Source organism: Fusarium falciforme, chromosome 5, assembly GCF_026873545.1.
Source record: "Fusarium falciforme chromosome 5, complete sequence".
Lineage (NCBI taxonomy): Eukaryota > Fungi > Ascomycota > Sordariomycetes > Hypocreales > Nectriaceae > Fusarium > Fusarium falciforme.
In genome coordinates this window covers 3,021,900-3,039,448 of record NC_070548.1, presented here as the reverse complement: position 1 = coordinate 3,039,448, position 17,549 = coordinate 3,021,900, and the positions used below count along the sequence as shown (strand labels likewise).

Below are 17,549 nucleotides of genomic sequence, written 5' to 3'. Positions count from 1 at the left end.
CGGCTGCTCGCCCAGGCGCGTCGCAGGAAGAGCGACAAGGAGAGGTTTGCCGTGTTGGAGTGCGCGAGGAGGGGGAATACAAGAGAGAAGAAAGAAGAGCGAGAGAGAAACCTTTTGTTTGACGTTTTACGCATTGGGATTCCACATATATTCTTGGTCACCGCCCATCATCACCATCACCATCTTCATGTTTCTCGAGACCATCCTTTTGTTTTCCCTTGGTTGAAAACCCTTCTTCCCCTTTGACAGGGTTTAACCTTGTCCCAAACTCATTTACAGCCGGGATACACGCAAGCACACACACACGTTCCAAGTATAGCTGGGTCAGTTTAGAAACAGCATGAAGGAAGTAAGGGGGACATAGCATATACAGGGCAAGGTTTACAAGATCCTTTTGGGTTACGGCTGTGAGTCAAGAAGCTATCATTTTACTGCTTACCCCAGTGCACATGCATGACTAGGTATGACCTGACTCGTGAGATTTAACCAGGTGATGGACATTTACACGTACACTATACTTTGGCTCAAGTATATATTTCTAGGTTGATCAACGCGGTATTTGTCGGTTCTCATGGCTCGTTACTTCTTTATTTTCTTTGAGTATGCTTCTCTTTTACTAGTTATACATGGCATTTATGTGTCGTGACAATATGCTTGTTACAGGATGAGGAGGTATCCCAAGATGTGTGATGTACAAGATGGTAGTATATGGTGATACATGGCAGTTCAGGCGGAATAGGAGATAGCCTTTAGCTGGCAGGTGTACCAGCGGACGGCGATGCATCAGAAGACGGCTCGTCAGGCTGTCTCTCAGGTGGTAGTAAACTCTGAGCTTCATGACTCGTTGACTCAGACTCCTTTTTGGGCTTTCGCTCCATCTCTGATCCATCTGGATCAACCCAGCTAGACTCCTGATCCTGCCGGGGTTCTGGTTCAACCCAGTTCTCGATCATGCGGAAGGGATCGAAGCGACCCAAAAGCCTCACGTTGATATTTCCCTCCTGGCCGTCGACCCGTCGAAGCTTGACGACGAGGTCTTGCACCTTGATAGGCTTACCGGCGCGCAGCTGGTGGTGCATGGGCTTGTCGTTAGAGCGGTAGGCGAGCTCGAGGGAGCGCTCTAGAGGTTTAATAGGGACATAGCCTACCCAGCGATCAAGGATGACACGCTCTATACGCGACATTACGGCGAAGAAGCGGGGGATCTTGTTGAGCTCGAGGTCTGGGATGGCATCCTTGGGGAAGATGCCCGGTTGGTGCTCCCAGGTTCTCCAGAAGGTGTCGTGGTGGGTGCCAAGGAGCACCTTGCTCAGCATCTGACGCGATGCCTTCTTGAGCTTGCGGTGCAGCACGCCATAGAAATAGACGGTGCCCAGGGCATGCGGCGAGCGTGTCCGCACAGAGAGAGACATGAGCGCCGTGTATGTCTCTTGATCGGGCTCGCAGCCGGCCTCCTTGAAGAGCGACATGGCCCAGAGCGCCGTGTCCCAGTCCCGGGTAAGTGCCGAATGCCTGAGGAAGATGTTGATGGTCTTGAGGTCGATGCGGCGGCCTGCATCTGTGTGGATCTTGACAAGCTTCTTGCAGTCTCCTATCCGAGGGTCTTCTGTCCGATGGAAGCGAAGAAGCTCCGTGATGATATCGTTGAGGCCGTCGGTGGCCAGCCAGTCTTCACCATACCGCTCCTTCTGGTCGGCAAGGAAGCCCTTGAGAGTCCTACCAGCCTTAAAGGCGGCGTACGAGTCGAGAGAAGCCATGACATCGGCAATGCCTCGGCGCGTGGCCGCATGGTTGAACATGCCTAGCTCATACATGGCCACAATCACCTGCCTCCTCTCATCCTCTCCCCTGATGAGCTGAAGAAAGAGGAGCCAGGTGCGGATATTGGGGTGGAAATACCGCGCCTGCATCTTGCGGAGGAATCCGTAGAAGAAGCCAATATCACGCTTGTGAGCGTAGCCCTCGAGCATGATGTTGTAGATGTCAGTGTCCATCGGGATACCCCATTCCTCCGCCAGCTGCACCAGGCGGTTGGCCGAGGCGCGATGTCCACCCCTGAAAGTCATCATAGAGACGGCCATCCTGAGGACTGGAACTGTAATAAATGGCCGGGCTGCAGGGTCTTCAAAGGCGTCGACGATCAGCTTAATGCGGATGCCGTCCGTGTCAATGTTTCTCCCGTTGATGCGGCGCTGGCCGTAGAAGGGGATCGCCAGGTGCGAACGTAGCCTGCCGTAGACCAGACTCGCAATATAATGCTCAAAGTTGTCCCTCGTCCACACCTCGGGTCGCGGGATGTCTTCGTAAGGCATCGTTATCAGATGCGGCTGGTACTCCTTGTGCACCCAGATGTTGTCGTTGTGATCATCCGGCAGCGAAGCACCGCCATTAGGTGCGTTCTCGATAGTCGGCCACAGTTGTCTCGTCCTGTAGTCAGAGGTTGCCACCTCTCCCAGTTCATAAATCTCGGCCTCCTTGCAGTACCGCACGATCTCGTCAGCCACCTTGACCAGGATCTTGCTCTGCCCACGAAGCACAATGGCCGACGGGTTCTTATCCACCGCAGCTCGCAACTTCTGCAGAACGCCTGTCGCAGAGTCGACGTACTCGAGGTTCTGGTTGTTGACTTCAAGATCCCACGACTTGGGCAGGACAATCCTCACGGCCGACATGTTGGCTCTCTCGCTCCACTGCGGCGTCATGCGCTTCATCAACTTGAAGCATTCAGTCCATTCCGGTACCTTCTTGTTGAAGTGATCCCAGACGACTCCAAGTCCGAGCTGCCGTCGCGCATCTCGCATGTGCTCCTCGATGCTCGCCTTTGTCGCCGCCGAATTGGGGTACTGGAGCGGTTTTCCAATTACGGGTTTGTGAGCTTTCAATGCATCCTTATCCTCGGCCGCCCGCACTGCATCGATCCTGAAAGCATCCTTGAAGAGTTTGTTCCGAGATTCTGGAGAGTCGTCCGTCACCAGACTCGCAGCCATATGTTCTGGGGTCACTTCGTCGTGAGGTTCGGTCGCTTCAAGGCTCACATTCGGATTGTCGCGCAATGTCGCAAGAGCCGTCTCAGAGGAGGCATCTGAGCCTCTCGACCCTGGTTGTGTCGTCGTCGACTCGAGTCGGAGGAGGGTTTGGTGGGGGTTTAGGACCCTGGAGGGCAATTGGGCCCTGGAAATCAGCAAAGGTCCGGCGATGGCAGAGCATCGCGGCCGCGCCCTCCATATTGACTTGATCCCCAGGGACATTGATTATGTGTCGCGCATCGTCGTAGTTGTTGGATGTGGTACGGCCCGCCGATTGTCGCCAATGCTGGACTGGCTGTGAGGGCCTTGAGATGGATCCTCAATTGAGAGCGGAAAAAAAGACGGGCAGGCGGGCTATCGCGATAACGGCAGCCGCGATGTCGGCCGGAGGGTCACGTGGGCCCTCAACTACACACCATGCGCAGCAACCAGAACGTATCAGACGTTGACTTCGTTCGTAAACATGAATGACTTGATATATATTCTCTTACAACCAAGGAAAGTCAGACAAGGGGTTCAGCATTACCCCGTGATGGCAACTGACGACAAAGCGCCGAGTCAAAACCCATATCAAACGCCCCCAATCCGGTTTCCCGCCCAAAATGACCTCCGGAACTATCACCCAAGCATCCATTCATTCCTGCTCCTTCCCATGATGAAATACCCTCATGAATCGACATGGCTATAAGCAATAAAGAAAACGCCTTTGCGGCACAACTCCAGGTCGGCTTATTTCCCATTGGGTTTGGCATTGTCTGGTACCGGATGGGATGCTCCGCTCTGGTCTACACCCTCCCAGCTCTCATCCCATCCCTTGTCGCCCTTGACGGCGTCCTTGGCCTCGCCGCTTTCGGCCATTTGCTTAACGTCGCTCCAGTAAGCCAGCTTTCGCACCTCTTCGTCGGCGTGGTGCACAGCATCTTTGAGCGCCTGGTTTCGCTCCCGCAGCTCTGTTGTGTTTGTCTTCTTGACTTGTTTTGTCGTTTCGTCGTGAACCTGCATTAGGCGGCTGAGCAGAATGCGCCGTGATGCCTGGAAAACAAACAATGACATGATCTCGTGCATTTCGTCCTGCAATTTCGCGAGGTCTGTCCCGTGCTCCAGGTAACTGTCAACGGCGTCGAGCTTCTCCCTGTCTATCCTGGCCAGTCGAAGAGTCTCCATAAGGTCGTCTATGTGCTCGATATCAGGGGGCTTCTCCTCCGCAGCCGAAATCTGGCTCATGCTCGAGCGACTAAGACGGCTGCTAGCCACACTCGCCCGTGACTGATGAGATTTGTGTGAAGCAGGACGTATCGCAAAATAGTCGGCGTTGAGCATGTGTGGATCCGTCGAGACATCCTCGGGCCTCTTTCTCACCCGCTTGCGTGTCCAGGCACGCCGTCGGACGAACGAGTTCCACCATTTGCCGCGGTGCCACGAGAACTTTTTAGAGAAATGGAACGAGTATTCCCAGCCTTCTTCGTCGACGCCCTCCTGGTGATTGACGCGCCACTCAGGCCATGCCCATTCCCAGGTAGGGTCTGGGACTTGAGCAGTATGAATATTAGTCGGCGATGCCTTGTGGTAGGCATTGGCTTAATAGGAAGCTGGTCAGCATTTCTTGTTGCCATGTTGCGGGGATGTAGTGTGAGCTTACTCCAAGCAGGCGGGTCAAGGCCTCCAAGGGCCTTGGCAGAGAAGAGGGCGATGCCACAGAGGAAACCACCTCTCTCATTCTCGTACAAGATGTCTATCGCAGTCTCGCGCTCGATGTGTGGTTTCTTGGTCATGACTTGAGGATGATTTCCATGGAAGGCTTGGGGTGTGGGCTCTATTAGCGTGTTAGGGGAGCTGCGACGCCTGGTGTTACGAGGGGACTGACCTTGAACCTCAATCGATGGCCTCATCATGGGGTGCGGCAGGTCTTCTCCACTAGGAACTCGAGATGAGGATGATCCAGGACCATTGCCGTCTTCAGTCTGCGAGTCATCCTGCCTATGCTGTTCACCATCGTCCTTCTTGTTTTGTCCGTTCTGTCCGTTATGCTGGTTCCCATTCTCTCCGTTCTGTCGATGTTCCGTTTCCTCGTCGTCATCTAGGGCTAGCAGGCGCGAGGTCGTTGAGCACCTCGCCATGTTGGCGGGCTCAGGGGTGATGGACTCGGCGGGCGTCCGAACGGCATCGTGGTCGACGAGATCGATTTCGTGATCATAGTCACCAGGTTTCAGTCCCTGGGGACGACGAGAGCTTTTGAGCCTCAGCATGGCAGATGTGCCGTGTAGCACCTGGGCCTTGGATGGCCGCGGGCGAGACGCCCGTTCACAAGCAAGAGATTGTTCGGTCGGGGTTCGTCGCAGAGGGCATCGTCAGGAGGCGCAAGGCGTCAAAGTGACGGAAGCAGCTCTGGGCGAGCAGAGGGTGGGTCGAAGGCCCCAGAGCCTGAATTTCGCAAGCAAGAGCGTGATGAAGATGGATATCAAAACGGTCGACACTAAAAAAAGGATCGCTTTAGAAAGATGTCGAGGTTGAAACAGAGGGAAAGAAAAAAGTCAAAACCAAGGTAAGGAGAAAGATGTCGTCGTGAGCTTGGGGGGAGGCGCTACTAGGGCGGTCCAACCTGATTTTAGCAGGACGATCTTGCGGCGGGGCGCCCAGCTAAGATGGAAGGGGAACCACCAGGAGGCATCCTCCGTTGAAGCTAGGGCTACGGCAACCTTCTAGCATTGAGGAATGAAGAAGGCGGGAGGCTTCTTTGACCAAGGATGAGGCCTTAATTAAAACATCAAATAGCTTCTCCAATTGAAAGAACCGCGTTGTATCGCTTCGTGATCTTCACCAGGACTTGTCGATAGGGTAGGAAGCTCATGTGGGCAAAGACCAGGGAGCGACGAGTTCAATGATGTAATGCCGCTGTCGGCGGGTCCATCGAGGGCGACGAACAGTGGGGCAAACTGGTGATCGACATTAAGTCTTGATGGACTCGGCCATGATAATTCAACGACAAGATGTGACGGGTGATGGGGCTCGGTGTTATTGATTCAGCTGTTGTGGACATGGATGTCTCAAGAGGTATACCCTACTGAAGAACAGAGATTAAACGCATCCGGCAGTTGGATTGTTCTAGTCGGCTGAGAGTCACCGCAAGGAAACGTTGCCGAGACTGTCATGGAACAGGTTAACATTGAGTCAATTCCAACCTACTGGAACCCGACTTCTGCAGGGGGTAGACATGTTAGTTGAGCACTAAAGACATAACGTACGTGGTGTAGCTCCCAATTGATGTTCAACAGTCCGTCCCTACAACTACGCGGCAGATTTACCATGATTCGAAGCCGTTTATAGATATGCAGCTTTCAATTCAACAACAACTCCCTACAACGTCTTTAATTCACAAATAAAAAAAAACCTAGTCGCTCAATCGAGTATTCCTTCAGGTTCTACATCAAGCCATCACCATCGCGACCCAGATCGAATTGGTTCCAACCCCGCCGTCAACGCAGCACCTACGTCATGTATTTGCAACCACCCGCAACCGTCATGAGCACATGGGAAATTTCGGCCCAAGGAAAGCAAGGCAGGTAGGCAGAGCCTGGAAGTCGACGAGGGTACATGAGGAAACTCTCGGACCTTTCGTAGCTTAATAAATACCGTCCCGTCTCCCCTTCCGTCATTCATTCACGATCCATATCATTCTCGCCATCTCACAACTGTCCGACATTAACCCAACAAATACACACGCTGTTGCTAAAGAACCCTTTTCTCGACTTTACACACCTCACAGTCATTCATCATGTCCAAGTCCCGTCTTCCCCTCATTCTCGGTGGTGGTGCCGCCGCTGGTGTCGGCTACTACCTCTACAGCGCTGGCGGAAGCCCCAGGGTTGCTAAGGAGGAGGCACAGAGTACGCGCATCCTCTAATTCACACCAATTACGCATTGCGACCGTGATATTGACACACTCTTCACAGGCGATGCCCACCGCGCCGCTGCCGAGGTCAAGAGCCACCTCCCCGGTCGCTCTCCCGTTGACGCCGAGAAGGACCTCAAGGGCTACGGCCAACAAGCTGGCGCCCAAGTTGACAAGGCTGTATGTCTTCCCAGCGACCCACGAAAGCTCAAATACTAACAGAAAATGTTCAGCTGGCCGAGGCCGACCGCCAGGCATCAGTAGCCAAGAGCAACGTTGAATCGTACGCCAAAGACGCCAAGGCAGAGGCCTTGAAGGCCGTCGACAAGTTCGACAACAAGGTCGAGAAGGAAGCCGCCAAGGCCAAGAGCGGCATCTCGAGCTGGTTCGGCGGCGGCAGCAAATAAACGAGCCTTGCAAACATTGGAAAGCAAGTGTACCATTTTCATCAACATCGGATCTCGTAATAAGGCATGGATTGAGCGGATGGGACATTCTCACCCAGGAGCAGAGAGACTGACCATTTGTCTTTTGTAATAATCAGTTAAACAATGAATGATGATCATACATCAGATCAACCTCTCACCTGGATCAAGACTCTGTAGGGAAGAATATTATTCGTGTGTGCATCATGACATGTCCATCATGGATGATGTCTACCTCTCTAACCTCCCTAGTATCGATAAAGCAACCCAGCTTCCAAACTCCAAAACCCTCAAGCTATTTTGATATTTAAGCTCTAAAAATGCTGCAAGCTAACCTCCCTCGGTCTCGTCTAAACCGCTACTCAAGCTCCGCAGCAACTATTTTGAGAATCTCCTCACAGCTCTTCCTGGCGTTCTCAGGCTTCTTGGCCACAGCCTGCCACGCCTCGCCGTGCCGCGGCTCATTGAGCACGCACTTGGTCACCACATCCGCCCGCTTCTCCTCAGTGCCGTGTTGGCACAGGAACCTGTAGTACCACGCCCACGAGTCACCGCAGTCGCTGTCCAGCACCAGAGCCTTTTCGAACCAGTTCTGAGCCTTGTCTAGCTTGCGGTCACCCCAGAAGATGCGGGCCACCGCCACAAACAGGATCGGGTCGCTGTCCACCTTCTTGATGGCCTCAAGACTGCGAGGCTTGCGCTGTGTCCGTGGCTCGAGGTGCCAGATCTGCTCCTCCCAGAGCAGTCCGCTCTTAGGCACCTCTTGTTGCGCCTTAGCCATCATTGACTTGGCCTGTGCCAGGTTGCCCGCTCGCCGTTCCAATCGTACCGACTCGCACCACAGCTGGGCGTTCTTCGGCACTGCTAGTCGAGCACGATCAAGTACCGATCGAGCCTTGACGGTAAGACCGGCATTCTCCTCAAGACGTGCATATAGAAGCCACAGAGGCACAGACTTGGGCACCGCCTTAACTCCAGTCGCGTAAGCTTCTCTCGCCTGACCCAGCTTGCCTAGGTCGCTGTAGATCTGGCCCTTGAGCATCCACAGCTTCGCTGCTGCCGGGAAGAGCTGAAGAGCCTGTAGCACAAGGTCAAGTGCTGCCTCGACATTGCCCAACACCCGTTCAAACACCACGCTCTTCATCCATACGCGATCTGTCGGGGCCTGCTCACGGGCAATCTCCAACAGCTTCCTTGCCTGCTCCGCGTTGCCATTCTCCGACTCGAGCTTGACGGCAGCCAGCCAGATATCCTCGTTGTTGGGGTTCTGGTTGAAGGCTCGCTTGAGCACAAGTCGTGCGTTGTCCACCTCTCCCGCTTGCCACTTCTCCTTGGCCAGCATCATCCACAGGTCCTCGCTCTTGGGGCATGCCTCGACGGCCTTCTCCAGCACCTGCCAGAGTGACTCTCGAGAGCCGTGGTTCCTCTCCAGGTCTGCTGCGGCCATCCACATCGTCTTGCTGTTGACGAACACTCGCAACGCGTAGGCATAGATCGCCCTAGCCGTCTCGTATTTGCCTCGGTTGATGCTTGCCCTTGCGTCCTCCATCCATGTGTCCTTGCGATCGTCGTCTTCGTCTAGACTCCAACCAAGAGTCTCTCGGATAATATTCTCACAGGTAATAATGGCACCCTCCTCCTCGCACCGCTCAGCCTCGGCGATCCACTCTTCACGCTTGGGCATGGCAGACTCCTTTGCGAGAACCTGGACGGCACGCTTGATGACATTGACCTTGTTTCCTTGGCCAAGCTGCTCTTGCAATCGCGCGGCTGCAATCCAGATTTCGTGTGATGTCGGGCAAGCCTTTCGAGCTCTGTTCAGGACCTTTTGGGCGTTCTCAGGTGTTTCCAGACGGGCCAAAGCCAGCCAAAGGTCAACCGATAGAGGAATGAGCTCTGTTGCCTTGGCCAGAAGCAACTTGGCATCGTCTGGGTTCTCCTCCAAGTTGACAGCCTCCTTCCACAGAGCCTCTGACTCGGGGATGTGGTCCAGAGCTTGCCGAATAACTCGCTTCTTGTTGCTAGGGAGCGTCTCCAACCTCATGGCCTCCACCCATAGCCTCACTGAAGTGTTGTTCGCCTCGATAGCTCTGCGAGCAATAATCTTCGCGTTGGGGGAGTCGTTGTTGAGACGAATGTTTTCCAGCCACGCATCCTCACTCTTGGGACATTGCGTGCAGCCCTTGTCGATCGTCTTCCGCGCTGTAACAATCTTGCCTGCCAGCTCTTCCAATCGTGCCGCAGCGATCCAGCCAAGCGCATTCGTAGGGTTTGTCTTGACCACCGATTGCAGCAGCTCGCGCACACGGTTGATGTCTCCAACTTGGGCCTGCGCCTCACTCATCTGCATCTTGTTGAGGCTCGTGAGGTAGCCCTGAGGATCGATGCTCGTCGATGTTCCTCCCGCAACCGAGTCTGTGCCAGCCTGCTCCAGCCTGGACTTGAGCACCTTGTCTCGAGCTGCTCCGATCTTGGCAAAGTTCGTCATGGTCCCGTCTGAAACGTCACCAGAGCTAGATGCCGTACCCTCGTCCATGACAGTTGTGCCCATCTCGGTCGAGTCGCGTGCCGCCGCAAGGACGCTGTCGGGGACAGCATAGAATCTCTGTCGCAGCGCCTGTTTGCTACGTCGGTTCTTTCCAGTCAGATCGCCAACCTCGGGCAGGTTCGCCCACTCGTCATCCGTGACGCTCGCTAGGGCGCGCTTCAAGTCGGAAAACTGCTGCTGAATCTTGGGATTGTTGCGTTCGTACTCGTCCTTCTCGGCCTGCTCTCGCGCCTCTCGCTGCTTTTTTCTTCGGTCCATCCTCTCGTCTACCCATTCCCATATTCGATCGGCCTCCTCGTCATCTTTGTCGTACACGCCACCGGCGAAGAGTCCAACCTCGTTGTCGGGATCTTGGTATCGATCGTCGTCGTCGCCGCCCTCGTCCTCCTTTTCCTTCTCTTTCCCCTTCTTGTCCGGCGCGAGGCCAAGCTGAGCGGCGCGCTTCGCAAGGGCCTCCTTGATCTGATCTTCGCTGGGACCGTCCCTAGCCGGACCAAGATCGGATCGTGTCGTGAAACCTGTTGCGCCTCGTCCAAGACCAGCAACATAGTTCTCGGGCGCTGGCTGGTTGAGAAAGTCGCGTCGTCCCGACATTTTCGCGACTGGGCCTGTTGGCGCTTCCGATATTAGAGGTTGAAATGAGCGATTGTGTTGAGTGAAGGTGATGAGTTGGGTTTGAAGAAAGAAGGATGTTGCGACAGAGCTCCAATTTAGCCACAAGCCAATGTCTAGGCAGTAAACTGAGGCTGATGGAGAGGTCCAAAACAGAAAGAATACGGGTGAAAATCCCAACGCAGCCCGGCAATGAGCCCACTGTTTTCTGCGATATTTTGACACCCGGGCTGGGGCATATTGGCACGCCCCGTCTCTTAATTGATAAGATAACGCCGAAAAAAAAAGTTCACCAACGCCCCTCCACAAGGAACCCCACGATTTGATTTCTAGTGATTTTGAATCGCAGAACCAGCGACGACGAGGCCAAATTGAGTACACCATGGCCAAGATAAAGCACGCCAAGCGTGGCAGCGCATCGAGCACGCCGTACGAGCGACCAAGCGGTGGTGGTGGAGGTAGCGGTTCCAGCTCCAACAAGAACAACGTCTTCAAGTTCAACACCAACTTTGGCCAGCATATTCTCAAGAACCCCGGTGTCTCGGATGCCATTGTCGAGAAGGCCTTCCTCAAGCCGACGGATACCGTTCTCGAAGTCGGTCCCGGTACTGGTAACCTGACAGTCCGTATCCTGGAGCGCGCAAAGAAGTGCATATGTGTTGAGGTCGATCCCCGAATGGCGGCCGAAGTCACCAAGCGTGTGCAGGGAACGCCTGAGCAGAGGAAACTCGAGGTCTTGCTGGGCGATGTCATCAAGACTGAGCTCCCGCAGTTTGACGTTTGCATATCAAACACCCCCTATCAAGTATGCCACACCAGCCTTGTCAAGGTGCCATGAACAAGAACTAACAACTCTTGCGTAGATCTCCAGTCCCCTCGTCTTCAAGCTCCTCTCCCTTCCAAACCCTCCTCGTACCTCAGTTCTCATGTTCCAGCGCGAATTTGCCCTGCGCCTGACAGCCCGCCCCGGTGACGCCCTCTACTGCCGCCTCTCGGTCAACGCCCAGTTCTGGGCCAAGATCACCCACATCATGAAGGTCGGCAAGAACAACTTCCGCCCCCCGCCGCAAGTCGAGTCCTCCGTTGTTCGTATTGAGCCCAAGACGGGCAAGGACCGCCCCAACGTCAGCTGGGACGAGTGGGATGGACTCCTGCGAGTGTGCTTCGTCCGCAAGAACAAGACTCTTCGCGCGAGTTGGCTCGGCACCAAGGAGGTACTGGCCATGGTTGAGCGAAATTACCGTACTTGGTGCGCCATGAACGGCGTTCCCGTTGATGACACCCTGGTGGAGGATGGCCAGGACGACGATATGGACATGGAGGATGGTGACGCCGAGGAGGGCGGCATGGACGTCGATGAGGATGAAGATGCCCCCGATTTCTTCAAGGAGATGCAAAACTCAGCAACTGCCAAGACAAAGAGCAAGCGAAAGAAGACAAAGGTGGCCGAACTCGTCCGAGAGAAGATCCGCAAGGTGCTCGAGGACGTGACCGAGCTGGCTGACAAGCGATCCGGAAAGTGTGACGAAAACGACTTCCTCCGTCTCCTGTTTGCTTTCAACGAGGAGGGCATCCACTTCTCTTGATACGCTCTACGATCTGAAAAGTCTGAATGAGTACTGGGTGGGCGGATATGAATGGGCCAAGGTCGGCGTATAAAAGAGATGGCGTTGGGGCGTCTTCACATTGAACAGCGTGCTCTCAGAGTAGATATTACGAGATCCAATCAAATACCTTTTGTCTTTACGATATAGCATGCTCAGTTATGGATTCAGTAAGATATGCCTTTCTCATTTCCACCCTATGTATCTCATATGTGCTCCAAGCCTCCATTTCCCCCGAGTCTCGACGACTCATAATTTTCTTGTTTGTTGGTGTTGTCATAAGCCGTTACAATTACAACATATTGTTGCCGCTTTTCCATCTATAAGGTTTTGTAGAACGAAAAACAAAAGCAATAACTCCATCCATAACCCTTCTCCGTGTCCAAACCCCCGTGGCAAGGCATACTTGCACCACGGCACACATTGTCTTGTGTTTGTCAGGCTGGCCGTCCGGAGTAATGAAACCAGCGCGCGTAAAAACCACCCAAGAAACACCTGACAGGAAGCATGGGCGTTATCCCTGTCTATAAACCAATGAGTCAAAATCTTGCATCTCCATGTTCCTTTAATGATCAGCCATCATGTGGTTGGAAATTGACATCCAACGCCCGCCGATCCCCAAGATGTCATGCCATGCGCGCTCAAAATACACAAGACAAACGTTCGTTGTTGTGACAAAGGAAAGGCCAGAAGGGGTTCCGCCTTTCTTCAGGCAGAACCCCGTCTAGTTAGAAAGATCCAGTGTGGTGCTGTTCGGCTTGTGGGATGGATCGTTAGCTGAGTTCGGCTTCACTGTCTTTCTTCCGGATACCGTCGCGCTACGGACGCGGGCACTCATCGGAAGGGTGTACTTAACGACACCCTTGACGATGAGGTCAAACTCGTTCTGATAGATTCGTTCCCATCGTCTCGAGCCGCCTGCTGTTCCGTTCAGTGGATATCCCAGCTGCATCTCGCCGGTTGACGATGAGGTGCCTTGGTGAAAGAGAGAGCCCTCGAATGTCAGAGGGCTGTCGAACTCTGTGATCCGTCCCAACAGAACATTGGGTTTGAGGTCGTCGTCGGGGTCAGGGTCATCCAGTGGTGGATCGTTCACAGGATCATCCCGAGGCAGGATATCTCCTGGGTTATGCGGACGTGTCCACCAATCTGAATCTGTCCCCGTGTACTCTGACTTCGCAAATATTTCCAGGTTTGCGTGGTCGATTGTGACGACAACGATATTAGGGTTGTGCGCCTTGACGGTCAGGTCGAACATCAAGACTTGTTCACTGGTCACCACGTTGTGGATGGCAGTGATTTCGATTCCAGTCATTGGTTGTGAAGTGGCAAACATGAAACCGATGGCACCGGTAATCACCAGCATGAACATCATGGTGAGGACCAGGCATGCCGCGAACCGGTTCAGGTATGACGACCGTCTCGTAAATGTCTGCGACTCGGCCTGTCGCAGATTGTGTGGCCCCCGTCGATTTCGTTGCGAGCGTCCGGATCGCATTGAGCCGATGAGCGGCGTACGCTCGTCGTCCGCCCCAGTCGTATCGTCCATATCATAGCTCGATGACATTTGCATCGCGGAACGCTTATGACCAAAGTTTCGATTCGAATGGGCATTTCGTGGGCTTGGAGGTCCAGATGAGTTGCGGGAATTGGCACCCGCAAGCTTGGTTCTCGCCGCGTTCGGGAACGGAGACTCATTATCAAAGAGTGAAGGATGGCCATTACCGGGTTGACGACCCCAGCGGCCAATGTGATGATGGTGCCTTGTCGTGCCTCGTGTCGATCCGCTACCGCCTCCACGGTTGGAGGCTTTGTCTTCGTCTCCAACCGTCAAGTTGTCGTTTCCGTTGCTAGTGAAAGTATTGACGAACTTCATCGTCTTTTTAGGTCCATGAACAGGCCCAGGACCCTCCATGATACCGTAGATGGAACGCAGATTTTGACGGTCAGCCTGGCTGGCCATGGAGGTCGCGCTGGGAGTCCGAGAATGAAATCGCCGTCCAGCTCGGTCATTTCCATCTGGAGGGTTAGAATCATATACAAAGGTTTCCTCCGAGTCCGAGGTATTAGCCTCATCGACAGCGCTCGCAATGGATGCCTCAAAGATATCTGCTTTCGATGAAGCTAAGATTTGTTAGCAGTCACATCCTATCGCATGGCGAGGCGATAGCTCACCATTCCCCGTATTGACAGCGGGTTGCTTGCGCGTCGTCTTCCTCTTTTCCTTCTTGGGCTTGATGGTCTCGGTACTTTGTTTCGTCTTCAGAGTACCGTTGGGACCCTCGCTTTTCGGGCCAGTTGCGAGAGCAACTTGAGGAACACTCGGGACGGTTTCAGTCTCAACCGTCATGCTTTGTGTAGAACCGTCCTGCTTCGCCTTCATCTGCTTCGTCGACATGGCACTAGACTGTCGCGTGATCATGGGCGGAGGGACTGATGTCGTTCTTCTCGGCTCAGTCTTGTTATTACTGGTGTCGCTCCCACTCTCTTGGCCGGTCAAGTTGGCTCGAGCTCGCAAGGTCCGGGCATCGGCAAGTGCAGTATCGGAATGGCTCTCAGCACCGGAGAGCTTCTCCTTCAACTTTTCTACGAGAGCTGGGTTGCTGGGAGGATTTGGAGAATTTGGTAGGCTGACTTCCTGAACCGTTTCCAGAGCCCCTCGGGCCGGAGTCCTGATTCCAGAAGGGAATTGTGATTCCTCCATCTCACTCTCTGGCGTGGTCTGGTCCACCGGCTGTGGTGAAGGGCTGGGTCGTTGGACGTTGATAGAAGGCAGGTCGTGTTCACTGCGGCGAGCAGGCATCCCAGGCCTGCTAAACTGGGGAGGAGGTGATCGCAAGCGGGGCGAGACGGGCCATCGCGGACTATTGCTATCCCTCAGATCCGTATTGAAACCTGGTTTTTGTGGAGTCGGCGCTTGAATCTGCTGCTGGTCTTGCGAGGGGAGGAGTGTGGGGGTTGTTGTTGACGACAAGGAGCGCGCTGGAGCGGCGGAAGTGTAGCTTGGTCGTGTTGGGCGCGAGGGACTCTGGTCGGTCTGGCTGTTCTTGCGGGATCGAGTACCGGGGAGTCGATTTGCTGAGGGGGTCCTTCGCGGACGTCGTGTGGGTGATGAATCCCTGGAGGCGAGAGGCGAAGGGCCAACAGAGTTGTTTGTGGAAGAATGTCTCGAGTTCTGGCTGCCTGTCGTGGTTGTGGTTGTTGATGAGGTAGCAGAAGGATCGGGAGTATTGGAGCGTAGTCTATCGGACAAGTTGGAAGCAGTACGGCCGAGGCCGGAGGGGCCGTCAGAGACGGCAGATGACTTGTCCATGATTACGGTAGCCTGCAAGAATGGTCGAGTGAAAGTCGAGGGAGCATAGCATGCCACCGGGGCGGGCCTTAGCAGGGACGATGAATGGCGATGCAGGCTTCAAGATGGATCATCGTGGTTGGCTCCTCGTCATTGGGGGGCGTGGGCGAGATCGAGGGCCTCGAGAGCGCGGGTATGTGGTGAGAAGGGCGCAAGGTAGAGATCCAGGCACCTAAACCCAACCTATTCCGGGCGGCAGCTTGCGCAAGTCTGTCGATGAATGTGGCAGACGACACGAGCGGACGGGCGGGATGGTTGGGTCGACAGAAGGCGAAGACAGGGGGGTGAGAGAGAAGTTGGCAGTAAAACGGAAGCAGAGCAAGGTTCAACGGTATGCAGGAGGAAGCAGCCCGGTGGTAATGGCGCACCGAAGGCGAGAAAAACGTTGATGATGCAGCGAAGTGGTTTATTGTCGTAGAAAGTGGTGTTTAGGTCAAGTAGAGGTGGTGGTGGTCGGCGGGAGTGACGGTGGGTGTAAACGACGGGTGCCAGTGGAGGTGGGCGTAGTGCTGGAAGAAGTGGGAGAGGTGACGATCTCTATGTACCCGGCCGTACCTATATCCGCCCTACTCGAGGCGTCGGCGCCAGAAGAGGGGAGGAGAAAAAAAAAACTCGACTCGACTTGACGACACCGCAGTGACTGACGCAGCTGGTACGTACTGTCTCGCAGGCTGTAAGAAACAAGCGGACGTGCAGCGCAGCGCAGTGCAGAGGGCGTCGGATGAGAGGCGCCCCCAAATAAGAGAAACCTGGCACTCCCTGGACCGGGCCTGGAAAAAGGAACCTGAAAAGGAACCAGGAAGGGGCAGATTTGGGCTGGGGTAGAGCAAGGGGATTGGCCAGCCCAACTTAGCGCGAGAGCATGACACAATCTGTCGGGTCGCCTTGGTACGGAGCTGGCATGCCACACGCACACACAAAAGCCCTTGGCTCTAGCTGTGATAATTGCTTGTTGGGTGACTTGACCGCGCGGGTGCGTGTGTGAGTGTGTGAGTGGGTGTGTGTGGATTTGCTGCTGGGGCTGTCAGATTTTTTTTCTTCCCTCTCTCTCTTGATGCAAGGACGCGGCTGGCTGGAAGTCAAGCCCTCGTTGACAGAAGAAGAAAAGGGAAAAAAAAGAAAGAGGGAAAAGAAAGTCGGAAAGCCACAGGCTACACGGTGAGGGCCAGTGAGGGGACGATACTACAATAATGTCGTAATCATGTTCACGCTGATGCACTGTCTAAACTTCTTTTCATCCTTGGCCTGTGGGTGTGGGCTAGACTCTCAACAGCCCAGCCCCATGTTAGTGAAAGGGCTTTTCTCACACGGTCTATTTCACTCTGGTCTCATTCTCTACTCTCTATTGTTTGCTTCAGAGTGAGGAATTGGTTGAGATGGACTGATAAAGCCTGTCTGTGCTTTTGTGCCTGAACAAGAAGCTGGGCTCGACGTTGCTCAGGTGCTAAAGAAGCCCGTTGAGCCAGCCATTGCGCGTGGTCGCTAGAGCAGCCATACCGCCAAACAGCCCGTGCTTTTTCTTGGAGAGGAAACGGGCAACCGACAGCCGAGAGACATTCCAGGCTAGCTACAGTACATAGATGGGGACCGAGACAATATGGATGTTTGAGGAGAACGAGGCGGGCGAGATTGGCAACTCTCGCTCGCTCGGTTGAGGCACCTAGGCTTGTAAGCCGAGCCGGGTCACCGAGATGGGAGGATTCGATGCTTCTTGCTGTTGATAAGCACTGTGAGAAGGACTTAGGAGACTAAAATGAAGGACACCTACACTTCCTTCGAGACTCTGATGCCCAAACTGTTTCAACAATTCTATGTCGGGGACTTCCCCGTGCTTGGCCCAACAGCAGAACCAAATATCCGCCATCAACTTGGTTTTGAGCTCAAAATCCGTACTTCCACTGGCCTCTGGAGCCGGTACCTGGCACCGGGTGACGGAGGAAGGACCACCATCCATCTTCAGAGCCCAGGCCCTTGTTTGGCGGAAAGACCCCCCTGTAACCGGTACCTGATTGCTCCCACACCAAAAAAAGAAAGAAAAAAAAAGCTCCCAGATCAAATCATCTCTCGCTTCTTTGTCCAGGAACTCATCACTC

The 17,549-nt window shown here is 54.3% G+C and overlaps 6 protein-coding genes across 6 annotated transcripts; 2 read left to right on the top strand and 4 right to left on the bottom strand.

The window, feature by feature from the left end:
• Window positions 1-749: 749 nt before the first annotated feature.
• Window positions 750-2,987, bottom strand: NCS54_00714000 (Hypothetical protein; the record flags this gene model as incomplete). Its single annotated transcript, XM_053152574.1, has 1 exon — window positions 750-2,987. One exon carries the CDS (start codon window positions 2,985-2,987, stop codon window positions 750-752), a length of 2,238 nt encoding a protein of 745 aa, XP_053008549.1.
• A 768-nt stretch (window positions 2,988-3,755) lies between these two features.
• Window positions 3,756-5,272, bottom strand: NCS54_00713900 (Hypothetical protein; the record flags this gene model as incomplete). Its single annotated transcript, XM_053152573.1, has 3 exons — window positions 3,756-4,603; window positions 4,666-4,839; window positions 4,891-5,272. 3 exons carry the CDS (start codon window positions 5,270-5,272, stop codon window positions 3,756-3,758), a joined length of 1,404 nt encoding a protein of 467 aa, XP_053008548.1.
• Window positions 5,273-6,798: 1,526 nt separating this feature from the next.
• Window positions 6,799-7,322, top strand: NCS54_00713800 (Hypothetical protein; the record flags this gene model as incomplete). The annotated part of the gene is made up of 3 exons (XM_053152572.1): window positions 6,799-6,910; window positions 6,977-7,095; window positions 7,149-7,322. 3 exons carry the CDS (start codon window positions 6,799-6,801, stop codon window positions 7,320-7,322), a joined length of 405 nt encoding a protein of 134 aa, XP_053008547.1.
• Window positions 7,323-7,698: 376 nt separating this feature from the next.
• Window positions 7,699-10,584, bottom strand: NCS54_00713700 (Hypothetical protein; the record flags this gene model as incomplete). Its single annotated transcript, XM_053152571.1, has 1 exon — window positions 7,699-10,584. The coding sequence occupies exon 1, from the start codon at window positions 10,480-10,482 to the stop codon at window positions 7,699-7,701; it is 2,784 nt and encodes a 927-aa protein (XP_053008546.1). The 5' UTR covers window positions 10,483-10,584.
• A 298-nt stretch (window positions 10,585-10,882) lies between these two features.
• NCS54_00713600 (RRNA adenine N(6)-methyltransferase) lies at window positions 10,883-12,086 on the top strand (the record flags this gene model as incomplete). The annotated part of the gene is made up of 2 exons (XM_053152570.1): window positions 10,883-11,305; window positions 11,364-12,086. The coding sequence occupies 2 exons, from the start codon at window positions 10,883-10,885 to the stop codon at window positions 12,084-12,086; spliced, it is 1,146 nt and encodes a 381-aa protein (XP_053008545.1).
• Window positions 12,087-12,828: 742 nt separating this feature from the next.
• On the bottom strand, window positions 12,829-15,417 carry NCS54_00713500 (Hypothetical protein; the record flags this gene model as incomplete). Its single annotated transcript, XM_053152569.1, has 2 exons — window positions 12,829-14,228; window positions 14,280-15,417. The coding sequence occupies 2 exons, from the start codon at window positions 15,415-15,417 to the stop codon at window positions 12,829-12,831; spliced, it is 2,538 nt and encodes an 845-aa protein (XP_053008544.1).
• Window positions 15,418-17,549: the final 2,132 nt, after the last annotated feature.